This window comes from Mya arenaria, chromosome 16, assembly GCF_026914265.1.
Source record: "Mya arenaria isolate MELC-2E11 chromosome 16, ASM2691426v1".
In the NCBI taxonomy this organism is placed as follows: domain Eukaryota; kingdom Metazoa; phylum Mollusca; class Bivalvia; order Myida; family Myidae; genus Mya; species Mya arenaria.
Window position 1 is genome coordinate 25,143,586 of NC_069137.1, and position 21,448 is coordinate 25,165,033.

Below are 21,448 nucleotides of genomic sequence, written 5' to 3' on the forward strand. Positions count from 1 at the left end.
AGATACATATATTTTATATAATATCAATATCCTATATAATACAGGTACGTGTGATTACAATATGGCTAAAAACTAGTTAAAATAATATTTTTTTTCCGCATTTGTATTTATAACTGGTAATTAAAATTGTTCTTAAATATACTTAATTAATGAAATAAAATAAGAAAAACATAAACTTAGTCTGATCAATAATTACAAATATCAATATACTGAATATAATTTGGAAGGGTTAATACATTTTTATTATTTATATTGCATAATATTATTAATAATAACATTATATGGGACGACGTTACCGAATATGGTACGACTTTCGTAGTGATACAAAATTATTAATGGGACGAGTTTTATTGAAATTTCTCTGTTCAGCTGTAGTTAAAGAGCGAATAAACTACCTCTTTAATGCCCATGCTGAACACTTCGCTGTGGTTGTCCTTAATGCGTATGAACAATAAATCCTTGGATTAAAAATTCGTATTTAAAGTTCGAAAGAGTGTCAACTATCGATAGATTTGTTTTCATATGAAAAATAAATAAAGTATCTTTATGTGTGTACTTTTGAATGCTATCAGAATCGGAAAAATAGTAAATAACCAAACAAAGTAGGAAAGCCAAGTTACAATATATTGCCAAACGGATTTAAGATAAGCAATTACTATCTAGATACAAATACCATTTTCGAGCTACCAACATTTTGATTACACAACGAACTTGGTTAAACCGAAGAAATAAACAACAGTCATATTTAATTCGTCAAGTAATTATAACTGGTAATTGTGTACCTTATTGTGCCTATTTTTAATGCTTGCATCGAGATAACGTCACTCTGTTTCCCTGAAGCAGAAAAACAGATGTTTTCGTATAGCTTTATAGCTGTTGTTGGAGGCTGTGTTACTCACCGCTGCAATATTGGAAACCGATGTATTTCCCATACAAGATCTTAAACTGCTGCCCAGTCCTATTACTTGCTGTTTCGCCGAGGCTGATCGTTGTGTGTCTTGGATAGCAACATATGGATGGAGTGTTTGCAAAGTTTCGTCATTTAAAACTTAAAGGACTTTATTTTATTATTCGAACGTGCTTGAACCGCTGTCAAATGTTTGACTGAAATTACAAATTGGAATTGAAGGTTTCAAAATTATTTACGAGCGACATATTTCGGACTTTTTAAACTTTTAATCAATATGTGTGTATTTTTTGTTCTGACTGACATGTGTAATTTGATTTGAAGAACAAAAACATAATCACCTACCATAGTCTAATAGGTAATGTTGATAGTATAACATGCAAATGCCAATTCATTTTTTTTTAGTTGCTCTTTGAAATACAGATAAACACAAACATATGTTTCGTGGTATTATTTTATCAAACCTGCCTTAAATCTAGGAGGCCTGCCATTAGCAGCGATGTAAGATAACCTGTTACCAATGTATTTATTTATTGAATGAATGCTACGTTGGAAGGCAACATTTTGCTTCGAATGAGGACTTGAAACAAAAAATACTTTACTTTTTCTTCACCATTTAAAATAAAACAAAAATCAGTATATGCTGCGTGGACGGCCTAGCTTTACTGAGTTAGAGTGGGATTTAAGAATAATAAAACGTTTTGAGAAATGTTGATATCAGCGTAACCTTAGTTATGGCAAAACGTAGTTATTGTTTCGTTTAAATACAAATGTTGCTCAATTCACAGCTATTAAAATACACTTTACAATCATATTTCGAGACGTTTCCTGAATCATTTGTTGAATGGAACGCCTGTCTGTCTTTCTCACCGCTTTTGTTAAAATACTTTGAAACGCCAGATTAAGTGGTATTAATGAACTGTTTCAATTTGCCTGGGCCATATTAAACGGAACAAGCATTGGTTATGGAGTCGTTAGCATAATGAACCTCGGATATTAGAATGTGGTTTACGTTTTATTTTGTTCTATACAAGCATAAACAAACAATTTCATTGTATTTCGAAACCGTATTTGTTTTATTTCCAAGAATCACACTGTCAATATCATAAATCTCTAGCAATATGGCAAAATTTACAGTTGGTGAATATAAGACAGATAATCAGTATTAACAGTCGGGCTATTTACATGATCATTAAAATATATCTATGCCTTTGGTTCATCGTCTGCATTAAAATCAACTGGCTCATTGAAATATAATGATTCCCATTACCTACTTCTTTTAACGTAGTTGTACTTCATTCAGATTATCCGTATAACGGCAAATACACAGTTATATAAGCAGTATCAAGTCTTAATGACATTAATTGGTCGGTATTTTCGTTTATCTTGCATTCATATATCAGTGACGGTCGCATTATAATACACTTTTTAAATACAGTATGACTTTATAGTTTGCATATTTGAGGGAAAGGGTATTTGTCGCTTTTTAATACAGTTGTATCACATTGCCTGATATCATTGTTTGCAGTTTCTGAGGAAAAGGTTACCGTTGGCATTGTAGTGCAGTTGTCGCATACTGCCTGACATAATTGTTTGCAGTTGTAACGAAACTCTTGCCTTTCTTATTTTAATACATATGTCTTGTACTGCCTAAGATCATTGTTTGCAGCTTTGATAAAAGGGTAACTTGTCGCCTTGCTGTACAGTTGTCTCATACTGCCTAACATAATTATTTGCAGTTGTAACGAAACTCTTGCCTTTCTCATTTTAATACATATGTCTTGTACTGCCTAATATCATTATTTGCAGCTTTGATAAAAGGGTAACCTGTCGCTTTGTAGTACAGTTGTCGCATACTGCCTGACATAATTGTTTGCAGTTGTAACGAAACTCTTGCCTTTATCATAGTAATACTTATGTCTTGTACTGCCTTATATCATTGTTTGCAGCTTTGATAAAAGGGTAACCTCTTGCTTTGTAGTACAGTTGTCGCATACTGCCTGACATAATTGTTTGCAGTTGTAACGAAACTCTTGCCTTTATCATATTAATACTTATGTCTTGTACTGCCTTATATCATTGTTTGCAGCTTTGATAAAAGGGTAACCTGTTGCTTTGTAGTACAGTTGTCGCATACTGTCTGACATCATATTTTGCATTTGTGAGGAGAAGGTTACCGGTCGCATTGTTATACACTTGGCTCATACTGCCTGACATTATGGTTTACAATAGTGAGGAGAAGGTTACCGGTCGCATTGTTATACACTTGGCTCATACTGCCTGACATTATAGTTTACAGTAGTGAGGAGAAGGTTACCGGTCGCATTGTCATACACATGGCTTATACTGCCTGACATTATGGTTTACAATAAAGAGGAGAAGGTTACCGGTCGCATTGTTATACACATGGCTTATATTGCCTAACATTATGGTTTACAATAGTGAGGAGAAGGTTACCGGTCGCATTGTTATACACATGGCTTATATTGCCTGACATTATAGTTTACAGTAGTGAGGAGAAGGTTACCGGTCGCATTGTCATACACATGGCTCATACTGCCTGACATTATAGTTTACAATAGTGAGGAGAAGGTTACCGGTCGCATTGTTATACACTTGGATCATACTGCCTGACATTATGGTTTACAATAGTGAGGACAAGGTTACCGGTCGCATTGTTATATACATGGCTTATACTGCCTAACATTATGGTTTACAATAGTGAGGACAAGGTTACCGGTCGCATTGTTATATACATGGCTTATACTGCCTAACATTATGGTTTACAATAATGAGGACAAGGTTATACCGGTCGCATTGTTATACACTTGGCTCATACTGCCTAACATTATAGTTTACAATAGTGAGGAGAAGGTTACCGGTCGCATTGTTATACACTTGGCTCATACTGCCTGACATTATGGTTTACAATAATGAGGAGAAGGTTACCGGTCGCATTGTCATACACTTGGCTCATACTGCCTAACATTATGGTTTACAATAGTGAGGAGAAGGTTACCGGTCGCATTGTTATACACATGGCTTATACTGCCTAACATTATAGTTTACAATAGTGAGGAGAAGGTTACCGGTCGCATTGTTATACACTTGGCTCATACTGCCTAACATTATAGTTTACAATAGTGAGGAGAAGGTTACCGGTCGCATTGTTATACACTTGGCTCATACTGCCTGACATTATGGTTTACAGTAGTGAGGAGAAGGTTACCGGTCGCATTGTTATACACATGGCTTATATTGCCTAACATTATAGTTTACAGTAGTGAGGAGAAGGTTACCGGTCGCATTGTTATACACATGGCTTATACTGCCTAACATTATAGTTTACAGTAGTGAGGAGAAGGTTACCGGTCGCATTGTTATACACATGGCTTATACTGCCTAACATTATAGTTTACAGTAGTGTGGAGAAGGTTACCGGTCGCATTGTCATACACATGGCTTACACTGCCTGACATTATAGTTTACAGTAGTGAGAAGAAGGTTACCGGTCGCATTGTTATACACTTGGCTTATACTGCCTAACATTATAGTTTACAGTAGTGAGGAGAAGGTTACCGGTCGCATTGTTATACACTTGGCTCATACTGCCTGACATTATGGTTTACAGTAGTGAGGAGAAGGTTACCGGTCGCATTGTCATACACATGGCTTATACTGCCTAACATTATAGTTTACAATAGTGAGGAGAAGGTTACCGGTCGCATTGTTATACACTTGGCTCATACTGCCTGACATTATGGTTTACAATAGTGAGGAGAAGGTTACCGGTCGCATTGTTATACACATGGCTTATACTGCCTAACATTATAGTTTACAATAGTGAGGAGAAGGTTACCGGTCGCATTGTTATACACATGGCTTATACTGCCTGACATTATAGTTTACAATAGTGAGGAGAAGGTTACCGGTCGCATTGTTATACACTTGGCTTATACTGCCTAACATTATGGTTTACAATAGTGAGGAGAAGGTTACCGGTCGCATTGTCATACACTTGGCTCATACTGCCTAACATTATGGTTTATAATAGTGAGGAGAAGGTTACCGGTCGCATTGTCATACACTTGGCTCATACTGCCTAACATTATGGTTTACAATAGTGAGGAGAAGGTTACCGGTCGCATTGTTATACACATGGCTTATACTGCCTAACATTATAGTTTACAATAGTGAGGAGAAGGTTACCGGTCGCATTGTCATACACTTGGCTCATACTGCCTAACATTATGGTTTACAATAGTGAGGAGAAGGTTACCGGTCGCATTGTTATACACTTGGCTCATACTGCCTAACATTATGGTTTACAATAGTGAGGAGAAGGTTACCGGTCGCATTGTCATACACATGGCTCATACTGCCTAACATTATGGTTTACAATAGTGAGGAGAAGGTTACCGGTCGCATTGTTATACACATGGCTTATACTGCCTAACATTATGGTTTACAGTAGTGAGGAGAAGGTTACCGGTCGCATTGTTATACACATGGCTCATACTGCCTGTCATTATGGTTTACAGTAGTGAGGAGAAGGTTACCGGTCGCATTGTTATACACATGGCTGATACTGCCTGACATTATGGTTTACAATAGTGAGGAGAAGGTTACCGGTCGCATTGTTATACACATGGCTCATACTGCCTGACATTATGGTTTACAATAGTGAGGAGAAGGTTACCGGTCGCATTGTCATACACTTGGCTCATACTGCCTAACATTATGGTTTACAATAGTGAGGAGAAGGTTACCGGTCGCATTGTTATACACTTGGCTCATACTGCCTAACACTATAGTTTACAATAGTGAGGAGAAGGTTACCGGTCGCATTGTTATACACATGGCTTATATTGCCTAACATTATAGTTTACAGTAGTGAGGAGAAGGTTACCGGTCGCATTGTTATACACATGGCTTATACTGCCTGACATTATAGTTTACAGTAGTGAGGAGAAGGTTACCGGTCGCATTGTCATAAACTTGGCTCATACTGCCTAACATTATGGTTTACAATAGTGAGGAGAAGGTTACCGGTCGCATTGTTATACACTTGGCTCATACTGCCTAACATTATAGTTTACAATAGTGAGGAGAAGGTTACCGGTCGCATTGTCATACACATGGCTTATACTGCCTAACATTATAGTTTACAATAGTGAGGAGAAGGTTACCGGTCGCATTGTCATATACATGGCTTATACTGCCTAACATTATAGTTTACAATAGTGAGGAGAAGGTTACCGGTCGCATTGTTATACACTTGGCTTATACTGCCTAACATTATAGTTTACAATAGTGAGGACAAGGTTACCGGTCGCATTAATATACACATGGCTTACACTGCCTAACATTATAGTTTACAGTAGTGAGGAGAAGGTTACCGGTCGCATTGTTATACACTTGGCTCATACTGCCTGACATTATAGTTTACAGTAGTGAGGAGAAGGTTACCGGTCGCATTGTTATACACATGGCTTATACTGCCTAACATAATAGTTTTCAGTAGTGAGGACAAGGTTACCGGTCGCATTGTTGTACACATGGCTCATACTGCCTGACATTATAGTTTACAGTAGTGAGGAAAAGGTTACCGGTCGCATTGTTATACACATGGCTTATACTGCCTGACATTATAGTTTACAGTAGTGAGGAGAAGGTTACCGGTCGCATTGTTATACACTTGGCTCATACTGCCTGACATTATGGTTTACAGTAGTGAGGAGAAGGTTACCGGTCGCATTGTTATACACATGGCTTATACTGCCTAACATTATGGTTTACAGTAGTGAGGAGAAGGTTACCGGTCGCATTGTCATACACATGGCTTATACTGCCTGACATTATAGTTTACAGTAGTGAGGAGAAGGTTACCGGTCGCATTGTTATACACTTGGCTTATACTGCCTAACATTATGGTTTACAATAGTGAGGAGAAGGTTACCGGTCGCATTGTTATACACTTGGCTCATACTGCCTAACATTATAGTTAACAATAGTGAGGAGAAGGTTACCGGTCGCATTGTTATACACTTGGCTCATACTGCCTGACATTATGGTTTACAATAGTGAGGAGAAGGTTACCGGTCGAATTGTTATACACATGGCTCATACTGCCTAACATTATGGTTTACAATAGTGAGGACAAGATTACCGGTCGCATTGTCATACACATGGCTTATACTGCCTGACATTATAGTTTACAATAGTGTGGAGAAGGTTACCGGTCGCATTGTCATACACATGGCTTATACTGCCTGACATTATAGTTTACAATAGTGAGGAGAAGGTTACCGGTCGCATTGTTATACACATGGCTTATACTGCCTGACATTATGGTTTACAATAGTGAGGACAAGGTTACCGGTCGCATTGTTATACACATGGCTTATACTGCCTGACATTATGGTTTACAATAGTGAGGACAAGGTTACCGTTCGCATTGTTATACACTTGGCTTATACTGCCTGACATTATAGTTTACAATAGTGAGGAGAAGGTTACCGGTCGCATTGTTATACACTTGGCTCATACTGCCTAACATTATAGTTTACAGTAGTGAGGAGAAGGTTACCGGTCGCATTGTTATACACATGGCTTATACTGCCTGACATTATGGTTTACAATAGTGAGGACAAGGTTACCGGTCGCATTGTTATACACATGGCTTATACTGCCTGACATTATGGTTTACAATAGTGAGGACAAGGTTACCGTTCGCATTGTTATACACTTGGCTTATACTGCCTGACATTATAGTTTACAATAGTGAGGAGAAGGTTACCGGTCGCATTGTTATACACTTGGCTCATACTGCCTAACATTATAGTTTACAGTAGTGAGGACAAGGTTACCGGTCGCATTGTTATACACTTGGCTCATACTGCTTAACATTATATTTTACAGTAGTGAGGAGAAGGTTACCGGTCGCATTGTTATACACATGGCTTATACTGCCTGACATTATAGTTTACAATAGTGATGAGAAGGTTACCGGTCGCATTGTTATACACATGGCTTATACTGCCTAACATTATAGTTTACAATAGTGAGGACAAGGTTACCGGTCGCATTGTTATACACATGGCTTATACTGCCTGACATTATGGTTGACAGTAGTGAGGAGAAGGTTACCGGTCGCATTGTTATACACATGGCTCATACTGCCTAACATTATGGTTTACAATAGTGAGGAGAAGGTTACCGGTCGCATTGTTATACACATGGCTTATACTGCCTAAAATTATAGTTTACAATAGTGAGGAGAAGGTTACCTGTCGCATTGTCATACACATGGCTTATACTGCCTAACATTATAGTTTACAGTAGTGAGGAGAAGGTTACCGGTCGCATTGTTATACACTTGGCTCATACTGCCTGACATTATGGTTTACAATAGTGAGGAGAAGGTTACCGGTCGCATTGTTATACACATGGCTTATACTGCCTGACATTATAGTTTACAATAGTGAGGAGAAGGTTACCGGTCGCATTGTCATACACATGGCTTATACTGCCTGACATTATAGTTTACAGTAGTGAGGAGAAGGTTACCGGTCGCATTGTCATACACATGGCTTATACTGCCTAACATTATAGTTTACAGTAGTGAGGAGAAGGTTACCGGTCGCATTGTTATACACTTGGCTCATACTGCCTGACATTATGGTTTACAGTAGTGAGGAGATGGTTACCGGTCGCATTGTTATACACATGGCTTATACTGCCTAACATTATAGTTTACAGTAGTGAGGACAAGGTTACCGGTCGCATTGTCATACACATGGCTTATACTGCCTGACATTATAGTTTACAGTAGTGAGGAGAAGGTTACCGGTCGCATTGTCATACACATGGCTTATACTGCCTGACATTATGGTTTACAATAGTGAGGAGAAGGTTACCGGTCGCATTGTTATACACATGGCTCATACTGCCTAACATTATGGTTTACAATAGTGAGGACAAGATTACCGGTCGCATTGTCATACACATGGCTTATACTGCCTGACATTATAGTTTACAATAGTGAGGAGAAGGTTACCGGTCGCATTGTCATACACATGGCTTATACTGCCTGACATTATAGTTTACAATAGTGAGGAGAAGGTTACCGGTCGCATTGTTATACACATGGCTTATACTGCCTGACATTATGGTTTACAATAGTGAGGACAAGGTTACCGGTCGCATTGTTATACACATGGCTTATACTGCCTGACATTATGGTTTACAATAGTGAGGACAAGGTTACCGTTCGCATTGTTATACACTTGGCTTATACTGCCTGACATTATAGTTTACAATAGTGAGGAGAAGGTTACCGGTCGCATTGTTATACACTTGGCTCATACTGCCTAACATTATAGTTTACAGTAGTGAGGACAAGGTTACCGGTCGCATTGTTATACACTTGGCTCATACTGCTTAACAGTATAGTTTACAGTAGTGAGGAGAAAGTTACCGGTCGCATTGTTATCCACATGGCTTATACTGCCTAACATTATAGTTTACAATAGTGAGGAGAAGGTTACCGGTCGCATTGTTATACACATGGCTTATACTGCCTAACAGTATAGTTTACAGTAGTGAGGAGAAAGTTACCGGTCGCATTGTTATACACATGGCTTATACTGCCTAACAGTATAGTTTACAGTAGTGAGGAGAAGGTTACCGGTCGCATTGTTATACACATGGCTTATACTGCCTGACATTATAGTTTACAATAGTGAGGAGAAGGTTACCGGTCGCATTGTTATACACATGGCTTATACTGCCTAAAATTATAGTTTACAATAGTGAGGACAAGGTTACCGGTCGCATTGTTATACACATGGCTTATACTGCCTGACATTATGGTTTACAGTAGTGAGGAGAAGGTTACCGGTCGCATTGTTATACACATGGCTCATACTGCCTAACATTATGGTTTACAATAGTGAGGAGAAGGTTACCGGTCGCATTGTTATACACATGGCTTATACTGCCTAAAATTATAGTTTACAGTAGTGAGGAGAAGGTTACCTGTCGCATTGTCATACACATGGCTTATACTGCCTAACATTATAGTTTACAGTAGTGAGGAGAAGGTTACCGGTCGCATTGTTATACACTTGGCTCATACTGCCTGACATTATGGTTTACAATAGTGAGGAGAAGGTTACCGGTCGCATTGTTATACACATGGCTTATACTGCCTGACATTATAGTTTACAGTAGTGAGGAGAAGGTTACCGGTCGCATTGTCATACACATGGCTTATACTGCCTGACATTATAGTTTACAGTAGTGAGGAGAAGGTTACCGGTCGCATTGTCATACACATGGCTTATACTGCCTAACATTATAGTTTACAGTAGTGAGGAGAAGGTTACCGGTCGCATTGTTATACACTTGGCTCATACTGCCTGACATTATGGTTTACAGTAGTGAGGAGATGGTTACCGGTCGCATTGTTATACACATGGCTTATACTGCCTAACATTATAGTTTACAGTAGTGAGGACAAGGTTACCGGTCGCATTGTCATACACATGGCTTATACTGCCTGACATTATAGTTTACAGTAGTGAGGAGAAGGTTACCGGTCGCATTGTCATACACATGGCTTATACTGCCTAACATTGTAGTTTACAGTAGTGAGGAGAAGGTTACCGGTCGCATTGTTATACACTTGGCTCATACTGCCTGACATTATGGTTTACAGTAGTGAGGAGAAGGTTACCGGTCGCATTGTTATACACATGGCTTATACTGCCTAACATTATAGTTTACAGTAGTGAGGAGAAGGTTACCGGTCGCATTGTCATACACATGGCTTATACTGCCTAACATTATAGTTTACAGTAGTGAGGAGAAGGTTACCGGTCGCATTGTTATACACTTGGCTCATACTGCCTGACATTATGGTTTACAGTAGTGAGGAGAAGGTTACCGGTCGCATTGTTATACACATGGCTTATACTGCCTAACATTATAGTTTACAGTAGTGAGGAGAAGGTTACCGGTCGCATTGTTATACACTTGGATCATACTGCCTAACATTATAGTTTACAATAGTGAGGAGAAGGTTACCAGTCGCATTGTTATACACATGGCTTATACTGCCTGACATTTTAGTCTACAATAGTGAGGAGAAGGTTACCGGTCGCATTGTTATACACATGGCTTATATTGCCTGACATTATAGTTTACAGTAGTGAGGACAAGGTTACCGGTCGCATTGTTATACACATAGCTTATACTGCCTGACATTATGGTTTACAATAGTGAGGACAAGGTTACCGTTCGCATTGTTATACACATGGCTCATACTGCCTGACATAATAGTTTACAGTAGTGAGGAGAAGGTTACCGGTCGCATTGTTATACACATGGCTTATACTGCCTAACATTATAGTTTACAATAGTGAGGAGAAGGTTACCGGTCGCATTGTTATACACATGGCTTATACTGCCTGACATTATAGTTTACAGTTTTGAGGAGAAGGTTACCGGTCGCATTGTTATACACATGGCTTATACTGCCTAACATTATAGTTTACAATAGTGAGGAGAAGGTTACCGGTCGCATTGTTATACACATGGCTTATACTGCCTGACATTATAGTTTACAGTTTTGAGGAGAAGGTTACCGGTCGCATTGTTATACACATGGCTTATACTGCCTAACATTATAGTTTACAGTAGTGAGGAGAAGGTTACCGGTCGCATTGTTATACACTTGGCTCATACTGCCTGACATTATGGTTTACAGTAGTGAGGAGAAGGTTACCGGTCGCATTGTTATACACATGGCTTATACTGCCTGACATTATGGTTTACAATAGTGAGGACAAGGTTACCGGTCGCATTGTTATACACATGGCTTATACTGCCTGACATTATGGTTTACAATAGTGAGGAGAAGGTTACCGGTCGCATTGTTATACACTTGGCTTATACTGCCTAACATTATAGTTTACAATAGTGAGGACAAGGTTACCGGTCGCATTGTTAGGCAGTATAAGCCATGTGTATAACAATGGCTTATACTGCCTGACATTATGGTTTACAATAGTGAGGAGAAGGTTACCGGTCGCATTGTTATACACTTGGCTTATACTGCCTAACAGTATAGTTTACAATAGTGAGGACAAGGTTACCGGTCGCATTGTTATACACATGGCTTATACTGCCTGACATTATAGTTTACAATAGTGAGGACAAGGTTACCGGTCGCATTGTTATACACATGGCTTATACTGCCTAACATTATAGTTAACAATAGTGAGGCAAATGTTGTCTGTTGCATGATGATTCAAATATCTCATACAGTCATTCCTCATTGTCTATCGTTGTAAAAGGAGGTTTACATTAGCATTGTAATACAGTTCCTTTATACAGTCTGGCATCAGTACTTGTAGGCGAGCTTTATAGGTATGTTGTCGAATGTAACAGTAACATTGACCGGACCACTTGAGTGGAAGTGTGAGATTCTGCAAGTTAATTGCTTAAGAAGCACCGATTGTGAAACAACGCTTTTTAACCTTTGAATCCTTTTAGACGATATTTTATATAGAAATAACCGACCGGATACATACCGTTTTAACGATTACTGTTATGCCGAAAGGCAATATGTTTAAGTATGAAAATTAACAATTTCTCTCGTCCTTAGTTAAGTCATGCTATCAATTCATACCAAGTATAGTCTTTACAAATTTGTATAAATTATAAGCCATGCACTTGTATCATTACACAATTGCGTCATTGTTTTTGTCAAAGAGTTCATGTGACTACTATTCGATACATATACATTTTACATCCAAAAGTTGGAATCATATGGGAAAATGAGAAATTATAACAAACATGGATGTGTGACAATTATGGTTTGTGACCGGAGCTTAAATCACTATTAACTTAGTCAGTCAATGTGTAACCCTAGCGTTCAACCGAAAACAATATCAGCTTTTATCGTGCGTCCAAGTTGATAAATAGGGATTCAAAAGCGTCGCATCACGACATTAAGAACACTATTCCTGACATAGAATGTGGACACTGTTTAGTGAGTGATCTTATGAGATAAAGGATCCTATCATTTCTGCAAGAGATATATTCAGGACATTCTTGAGATATATTGAGGGCAACACTATTCCGAATAGATATTCAGGACACGACCATTTTTGAGAGATATTCAGGACACAACCTTTTTGAGAGATAATTAGGAAACCACCATTTCTGAGAGATAATTAGGACACCACCATTTCTGAGAGATAATTAGGACACCACCATTTCTGAGAGATAATTAGGACACCACCATTTCTGAGAGATTATTAGGACACCACCATTTCTGAGAGATAATTAGGACACCACCATTTCTGTAAGATAATTAGGACACCACCATTTCTGAGAGATAATTAGGACACCACCATTTCTGAGAGATAATTAGGACACCACCATTTCTGAGAGATTATTAGGACACCACTATTTCTGAGAGATATTCAGGACACCATTCCTTAGCGAATAAAATGGATCGTATAAATGTAAGTCGTTTGTCATTTCGACGCAAAGGGAGTCACAAAAAGGATAAACATCGACAAGAACATTTCGAAAACAGCAGTGAGGATATACCAAGGATCAAATACATCAGGTATAAATATGTGTTGTTCTTGTATATGTACCTAGGGTAAAGAATAGGTACCAGTAGATAATAAATTGTTCATGTGTGATCCGATTTTTGGTCTCTTAACAGATATCAACAACTTATAGATATAGTTATAAAATGTAATATAAGAACTCTTTCTGGTTGAAACGGGGTTAATCTGGTTGTCACGATCTGAGTGAAAAATTAAACATATCATGATATACACTAATTTTAAGTACTCAACGGCCGATTGCGAGACGCACCTGTTGACGAATTATTAAAGCCGGAGCAACAAAGTTCTACATATTGAATTTCTTACTGAAAATAACAAAGAAGCATTGCACAACAAAGAGGTAATACACAATGAAAATAAAAAATGAACCAATATCAATGTATGAATGCTGAGTAATATCCTCGGAAATGCAAAAAATGAAAATCCAAGCATTGAGAAAACCATTCGAGGACTCGAATACAAAACTATAGTATCATAAAAAAGTAATTGGAACAATTTATGGTTATCGTGGTTGTAATGTGTTAGCCATTTCTATCTGCCTAATTTTCAATCGGTCATAAATAAATCAATCTTTAACAACTTTATGACCGGCAATTTGTATGGTTTATACAAACATACAAAGTATGTATGTTACACTGAATACAATTCAATATATGGTGGCTATTTCAACACAATGAACATACCGCGAAAAGAAGTCACGCCTAGTAATTTACCCAGTTATCCTGAAAATTATGTGTTCAAAGTTTTAAACTGGATTATAACAGCGATATATGATATCATTTATGAACAATATAATCAATTTCGTAGCCAATAAATGGTTGATTAATAACCAACGTCCTGTAATCAACTGGTTCTCTACACTTTCATGTAGTCAAATATATTCTTTAAACTTGTAATGATTACTTAAACTAAATTTACACTACCTGTACTTGAACAAATGATTCAATTTTGATTTCGGAAATACGAAAAAACATCTGATTCTAATGGAATAAATATGAAGTGTTTTGCTGGGCGGATAAAAAACAAAATACCTTAAAGAAACGGTCGAAAGCCCGTTAAAAATCCTGTTAGGATTGGATTGGTTTATTCGCCCGCAAATGCTTAAAATACACTCAACATACCGGCTAGCGCAAATTGTTGGATGATCTAAGAAGCGCCCTAAAATTCTAGCTTTATATTTGAAATAATTGATATATCCCATATGCAGTTTCGTAGCCGTTCGATGGCTTTAATCTCCACCAAGCATGCACATCATTCATAAATATGCTACGCAACTAGCAGAAATTGGTATTAAATATTAATGTGTGTTAGTATTATTATCAGTTGATGAAGGCAAATAAAATAACATCAGTTTTCAAAAGGAAACATAAATATATATGAGGTGGAGCGCGTTATGCAGACTTTGTGGCAGCGATGGGGGCTGAGATTATGGGCATTTGTAGACAATATACAAGCAGTGGTATTTTTCAGATAATGTAACAGTAATCAGTTATTTCATTATTTCAACAGAGCATGCAAATGTAATCATTTTTTGTTTGTTTTGCATGTGCCTGTTACCATTATTTGTTACATCATTGAACTAACCTGCTCTGGTTTCCTCTCTGAAATTGTATTGTATTTATATAGAATATCAATTGTGTTTAATACCAAGAGGAAGAGCCGCACGAAGGGCATTAGTATAAAGAAAATGAAGACAAACTTTACAATGAGAATTTTTATAATGTTTAAAAAAAGGTTTCTGAAAATGATCTTACTAATTGGTATTCATGACACCGCGACTCTTCCATTAACCCTTTCCTCTATCAATACCCGTCTGTCAACTCTTCCTCATTTGTTATCATATCCTTCCGTTCTCATCCGGAGAATGGCACACGCAATGTAACGTGATATTTAAGTTCAATTTGTCAAAGAAATGAAAGGCTCAGACACATGCAAACCTTGAAAGGAAAGGTTTAAACTAAAATGCTGCTAACATGAAACGAAGGGCGTTGATGACTAGATTGATACAATTAAACCTACAGGGAAAAGACAATTCTGCCAATTATATTTTAAAGGTTCAAAGATAAAAAGCCGAATGAAAAACGCACATCTCTTAAAAAAAGAAAACCGATGCTTCAACATGTTTATGGTGTTCCATATATTGGACAGTTTCAGAAGTAAATGGGATTGATTGGCCTCATACATCGGACAAGCTCTGTAAACAGACTTGCTGCCCACAACAGACGAGTTATGAATAGCTATAAATTAGTATGTTCCAATAAGCTGAATCTTACTTATTTTGTTTTCAGTCAGACTGAAGCTCAGAGCATTGATCAACAGCTGTTTACGGAATATGCCTTCAGTGTTGACCAACTTATGGAACTGGCCGGTTATAGCTGCGCCGTTGCAATAGCGAAGGTAAAATATATGTTTCTAATGCAATATTTTGTTTTAAAAGGGAAAGAGGCATATGTAATTGGCTATGCATCGGCATAAGCATGCAAGATACGTTTATCGTTTTATAGAAATATATAATTGGTAAATTGCTGATGAGACAGAGGGTCATTGAGTTTGCCGATTATAGCCGTACTGTTGCATAGTAAAATGTATGTGTAACTGTTCATATAGACGGTTTATTTACAAAAAGTCGATACAGAACTCTATGACCATGGCTGGTTATAGCTGTACCGTAGCAATAGACAAATAACGTGTATCTCTGTCTATAGATGCTTTCGTCGCTTGTGTTCCAGATTGTTCTGAGTGCGACACTCATATCAATGATATCGTCTGTTCAAGCTATATCATGTAAGAAAGTCAAGCGAAGAGAGTGGTTAATCATTACATTACCTTCTTATTCAAAATCTCCCGCTCTCATATCTAACAGACTCTTCTAAATCTGAAATCATGGGATCGCCGACACCTGATTCATTTCTTTAAAAATCCAAAATACTTCAAAGTAAGATTATTTTGGAACACTTGAAAACACACTTGCAACAAACATGCATGTACATATTACATACAAAAACTGTTGTTTCTCAATAAGAATAGTATGGAAATAATTGATCTATAAACAGTTACATTTATGGTCATTTCCGTTTTTAAAACAGTAAATATTTTAAAAAGAAATTACTGTATGTTAAGTATCTGCTATATATCATCGTCAAATTGAACGTTAAGTGGTTTGTGAAATTGTTTTAAATATACGTTTATAATCAAAACAGGTTCAAACGGTTTTCTCAATACATGCTGTCAAAACACCCTGGGAGCAATAAGACGATTTGTATTTGTTTTTGAGTAAAGACGGAGGCTCAATGAATTGGCCGTTTATGTTTGTGCCGTGGCGGTAACATATTGTACTACAATATGAGTGAGGTTGTGAGGGAAACAATGAAGCCACAAAACAAATATTGCTATACCTTTTGCATTCGTTGTAATTGTCTTACATTGATTAAACATATAGGACTACGTTATTTGCATTGCTTACTAGCAAAACCATTGAAGCAATGTTTGACTAGAAACGCATTTAAAACTAACATTAATGGTAGACCAACATACGTACATACGTATTTTTTAGTGTTATCCCGTCGAAGAGATGACAAAAGACAACCACGCCGTGTTGGTTTGTTGTGGTCCGGGAAATAACGGAGGGGATGGTTTGGTGTGTTCGAGACATCTTAAAATGTTTGTAAGTACACTTTGTGCTAAACACATTTACATATTTGTAACGTTGAGTTGTGCCAATGAAAATGTTTGTAGGTATTATTCGAACGTATCTTCCTTTGGACTCCTTCATCAAATACCATTATTCTACCGCCAAATTGTCTTTTTTAACGACTGATGATTTCGTGTAAAGATATAAATATTATAGTTCAGTAATGTTATTCTCTATCTATTGTTTTAATTATTTTTGTGAGTTCTGGCGCCAGTCACAGTCGATTTTTAAATAAATGATATATATATATATATATTGTTTAATCCATAAACATGTTGACATAATGATTATTTTATTTTTATTTAGGTCGAATTCCTCATTGAAGCATTGATTAAAAGAACCTGGTTTCAAAGTTTCTTTTTACTTTTACGAAACCAAGTAGTCAAAATAATACAAGCAAACTCTGATTTGAGGTTGAAGGTAAAGCCCAAAACAAGCTTGAACATGCACAAGCCTAAACACAAGACGAACAGACCACACTGGCAAACAATAGCTTAATCAATTAATGAGGAGATTAACGACTTGGAAAGTTCAGAGAAACAAGAGATCACTGCAACACGAGTTCACTCGGGGTTCAAACGGAAACCAATGTTCAGCACTGTGTTATGAGAATTATGTTTAAAAAACAAATCATGAGTTTCAGAAACAAACAGACGGGATTCAAGCCTTAAGGTGTTCTTGAGATATATAAGGAATCCTGCACATTCACCACTTAGCAACATTGATACAAGTTCTTAGCGGATAACAAGATAATATAACACGCGTAACAGTTTGTTAACTTGAAAGAAAAATTACTTTTTTTAAAAGTCTCTCACCTTAACTGATTAAAACGCCATATTTACAATTGATTTATATTTACTTTCGATATGGAAATATAACACATTACTGCTTTTGGGGGGAAAAAACTCGTTAAGATTATTAAAATTGTCGTATCTAATATGATAGTAATATTGTCCTGTGCATAGGTATGTTTAAACTCCGGTTATTATTAGACTGTAGTCTAGCAAGACTTATCTTAACTCGTACCACTCAGATTCCTTTTTTAAATAGAAATATGAAGATAGCAATATTTCAATATAAGACAGGTCTCAACAAGTTTGGTTTCATTCTTTCTTCGGTACATTGTAGGGCTACAAGCCGACCATTTTCTACCCGAAGCGGCCATCCAAACCCCTGTTCGAAGCGTTGTATCAGCAATGTGAAGGGATGGGCATGCCTGTTTTATCCTTCTTCCCATCGGAAGCTCACCTTATAACCGACTCGTACAACTTCGTTGTTGATGCCTTGTTTGGAATTAATTTTAAAGGTGAGCTCTCCTATTACAGAAACGTACATTTTCGCATTTTATTTTTATTTTTTGCTGTTAAGCCTCATATTATTAAGGGCTCGTAGACCTTCGTAGCCGAGGCCTTGTTTTGTTTTTAATTTGTAAATATATGCAAGCTTAACATCGGACTCAAGCAACTTCATATTGGATGCCTTGTTCGGATTTAGTTTTAAAGGTAAGCTTACCGTATTACAGTCGTGTACAAATCTGTAGTGAATGCCTTCTCTGGTTAATTGTCAGTTCACCTTTCAAAATCAGGTACGAACCCATACTCGTCATCTTTGTCTTAAACGACAATGCATATCTGAGTGAAATTGACTTCAATGCCCATGTATTTCTAGCCCCCATGAGACCGGAATTTGAACCAGTCATGGAGACGCTGAAAAAGGTTGAGTCCCCCATTTGCAGCATTGATGTCCCCTCAGGTAGGCCATAATTTACAAACATGTATGGCACATGTATATATGCATTGGCAAGAGATCGTTAGGAAACTAGATTTTTAAATTATGCAACAAAAATATATGCGTTCACAATGGAAATGGAAATTATAAACAAAACGTTGAAAGATGCACATAGGTCAACGTGTTCATGTAGGGTAAAAACACTTGTACAATTTCCGGCCGATTTTCCTAGCATGTATCATTATTATTACCATGCAGTGTGAAGGAACTTGCAGGACTTATGATTGTTGACGATGGTTTTGACGATTTGTGCTTTTCCTCTGACATTTCAGATCAGACAAGAAGTCAGTTTTCGCGGTCACATGACCAACTGACTGTAGATCAGAATCAAGAGGTCATCTATCCTTTTGAACTAAAATATACACGGCACCTTGTTTTTTTTTTACCATTCGTATGCTAGTCACAGAATAATAAAGGCTTACACACTGTGTTTCTCATCGCGCATTCTGCTTCTATTTGTGCAGCTCTGACACCCTAACGGCTGCAATTGTTTGTTTCTGATCCTAAATGTTTTTTGAGGATTGGAAAATGAAAACGACGCACTTAAGCCTTACGCTACATGTTCCATATCTTGCTAACTGCTCCTCACCATTTCAGGATGGGACATTGAAAAAGGCAACGCTAACGGTCTACAACCCGAAATGCTTATCTCGCTAACTGCTCCTAAATTGTGTGCTCACCTTTTCAAAGGAAAGCATCACTATCTTGGCGGGAGATTCGTCCCGCGTACGTTGGAGCAGAAATACGAGCTGAACCTGCCGCCTTATCCTGGTACTGACTGTGTGGTCGAGTTAAAGGTACGGCTTATACAACCTAAGTTAACAAAGCATTACTTTGATATGTAAACTTTGTCATCTTTGTATTGAAAATATAATGCAATACTCTTGAAAATCCCCAAAATTAGATACATCAGAATCTTCCTAAATGATTGACGGAGCATACGATGTGTACAGTTTCGTAGATACGTTGGTGATTTTAATCATCCATGTTTAATTTGAAAAAAGTTTGTCAACTTTTTGTATATCTAACATGGCAATAAATATGTACAATTCAATAAAATCGTTTCCTTTTTTTTAATAGGATTCTCAAGACGACGGCAACGCCTAGTGTCTTCTATGAGACAGGAAACAGTCGTCTATTGTCTGTGTGCATTTCTTTTTAATTGCTAGCTTTGTTCTTTCATTTTGTCTTGAGCAGTATAATAATTTATCATATGTGAACAATGGAGAAAGCGATATATCGATACATTTCTACGAGTAAACTGTGTTGATTAAAAAGAAGTTATCAAGTTTACGGCATAAGGATATGCGATATTTTCAGTTGCCATTGTATGATGTAATGCAGATTTTATATGTGTCAATTTTTATCAGAAAGAAATACGACATTCAATTCAGTGAGTTAAATTAATAAAGTGACCTATTTTATTTTCGCCTTTTTTTAAATGTGTGTCAGATTATATTCATATGTTAAGTATTTTTTTAAAACTTTTTGGCTGTATGATGGGCAATAAAATACCGATTCAACCCTTAAAAAGTGTTTTTATTATCTTTTTTAAATATTTCGTTTGAAATAAAGATACGACACTTAAAAATTGAACAAAAATTTCGCTATTGTACTTCATATAAAACAATAACATCGACATGATGTTAAACTTTTAATGAATATTCAATTAAATTCTTGAAGAATGAACTGCGGTCAAAGATAAGGTAAAAACAATTTCTTTCGAATGAGTCAGTGATTTATCCTTAAACGTCTCAATATTGTGCGATACTAGTCAAGTAGGTGATTCAGGTTGACGCTATCGAAGATGGTATGAATAATCATAGTTTCAATCGTTTTGTATCGAAATGCACATCATGATTTGATATGATAGTTGCATAGTGGTAATTTATGAAAATTTGTTAATATGCAATTTGTTTAAATTCTACACTTGGGCCTGTTGCGTGTGTAACATAAAGTACAGTGACACTTTTCTTACAAAGATTAGTCGAAACCAAGGCCCCTGTTAGTTTGCCTCCAACAATGGGAGCGCATGTATTCAGCAGAAGGTGAAATGAACAAGACGTTCAGATTCATTCCAAATATAAAAAAAAAACATGGCCCATGTGGAGAAAAATATATTCACTATCGGGTTTTTCAATTCCATATGTATTACAAAATAAAATAATTAATCAAAAGTAAGATGAAATATCGAATAAGCCGTTACATCAACTACATAAGTTAAGATGACGTAAAAGTTTAAAAATGCTGAATATTCCTAAATACAAATAATGTTGTACTGTTTTAAAAATGACGATTTACGTTTATATAGAAACTGAGTTATTTTAGGAAATAAGTTTAATAACCAATTGCTTCTGTGAATTAACTACTGTCCTGTTCATAACCAGAAAATTATTCTGTTGATGGCCATGT

General features: G+C 36.9%; 1 protein-coding gene across 5 annotated transcripts; it reads left to right on the top strand.

Annotated features, from left to right (window-relative positions):
- Nucleotides 1-990: 990 nt before the first annotated feature.
- LOC128222273 (NAD(P)H-hydrate epimerase-like) lies at nucleotides 991-20,545 on the top strand. 5 transcript variants are annotated; one of them, XM_052931234.1, is made up of 8 exons: nucleotides 991-1,265; nucleotides 12,686-13,550; nucleotides 15,846-15,954; nucleotides 17,111-17,221; nucleotides 18,377-18,554; nucleotides 18,917-19,000; nucleotides 19,634-19,833; nucleotides 20,117-20,545. In XM_052931234.1, the coding sequence occupies exons 2-8, from the start codon at nucleotides 13,429-13,431 to the stop codon at nucleotides 20,141-20,143; spliced, it is 831 nt and encodes a 276-aa protein (XP_052787194.1). In that variant the 5' UTR covers nucleotides 991-1,265; nucleotides 12,686-13,428; the 3' UTR covers nucleotides 20,144-20,545. The 5 variants fall into 5 exon arrangements, with proteins under 5 accessions (XP_052787194.1, XP_052787196.1, XP_052787195.1 ...); XM_052931236.1 differs by having other exon boundaries at nucleotides 12,733-13,550; XM_052931235.1 differs by having other exon boundaries at nucleotides 991-1,129.
- Nucleotides 20,546-21,448: the final 903 nt, after the last annotated feature.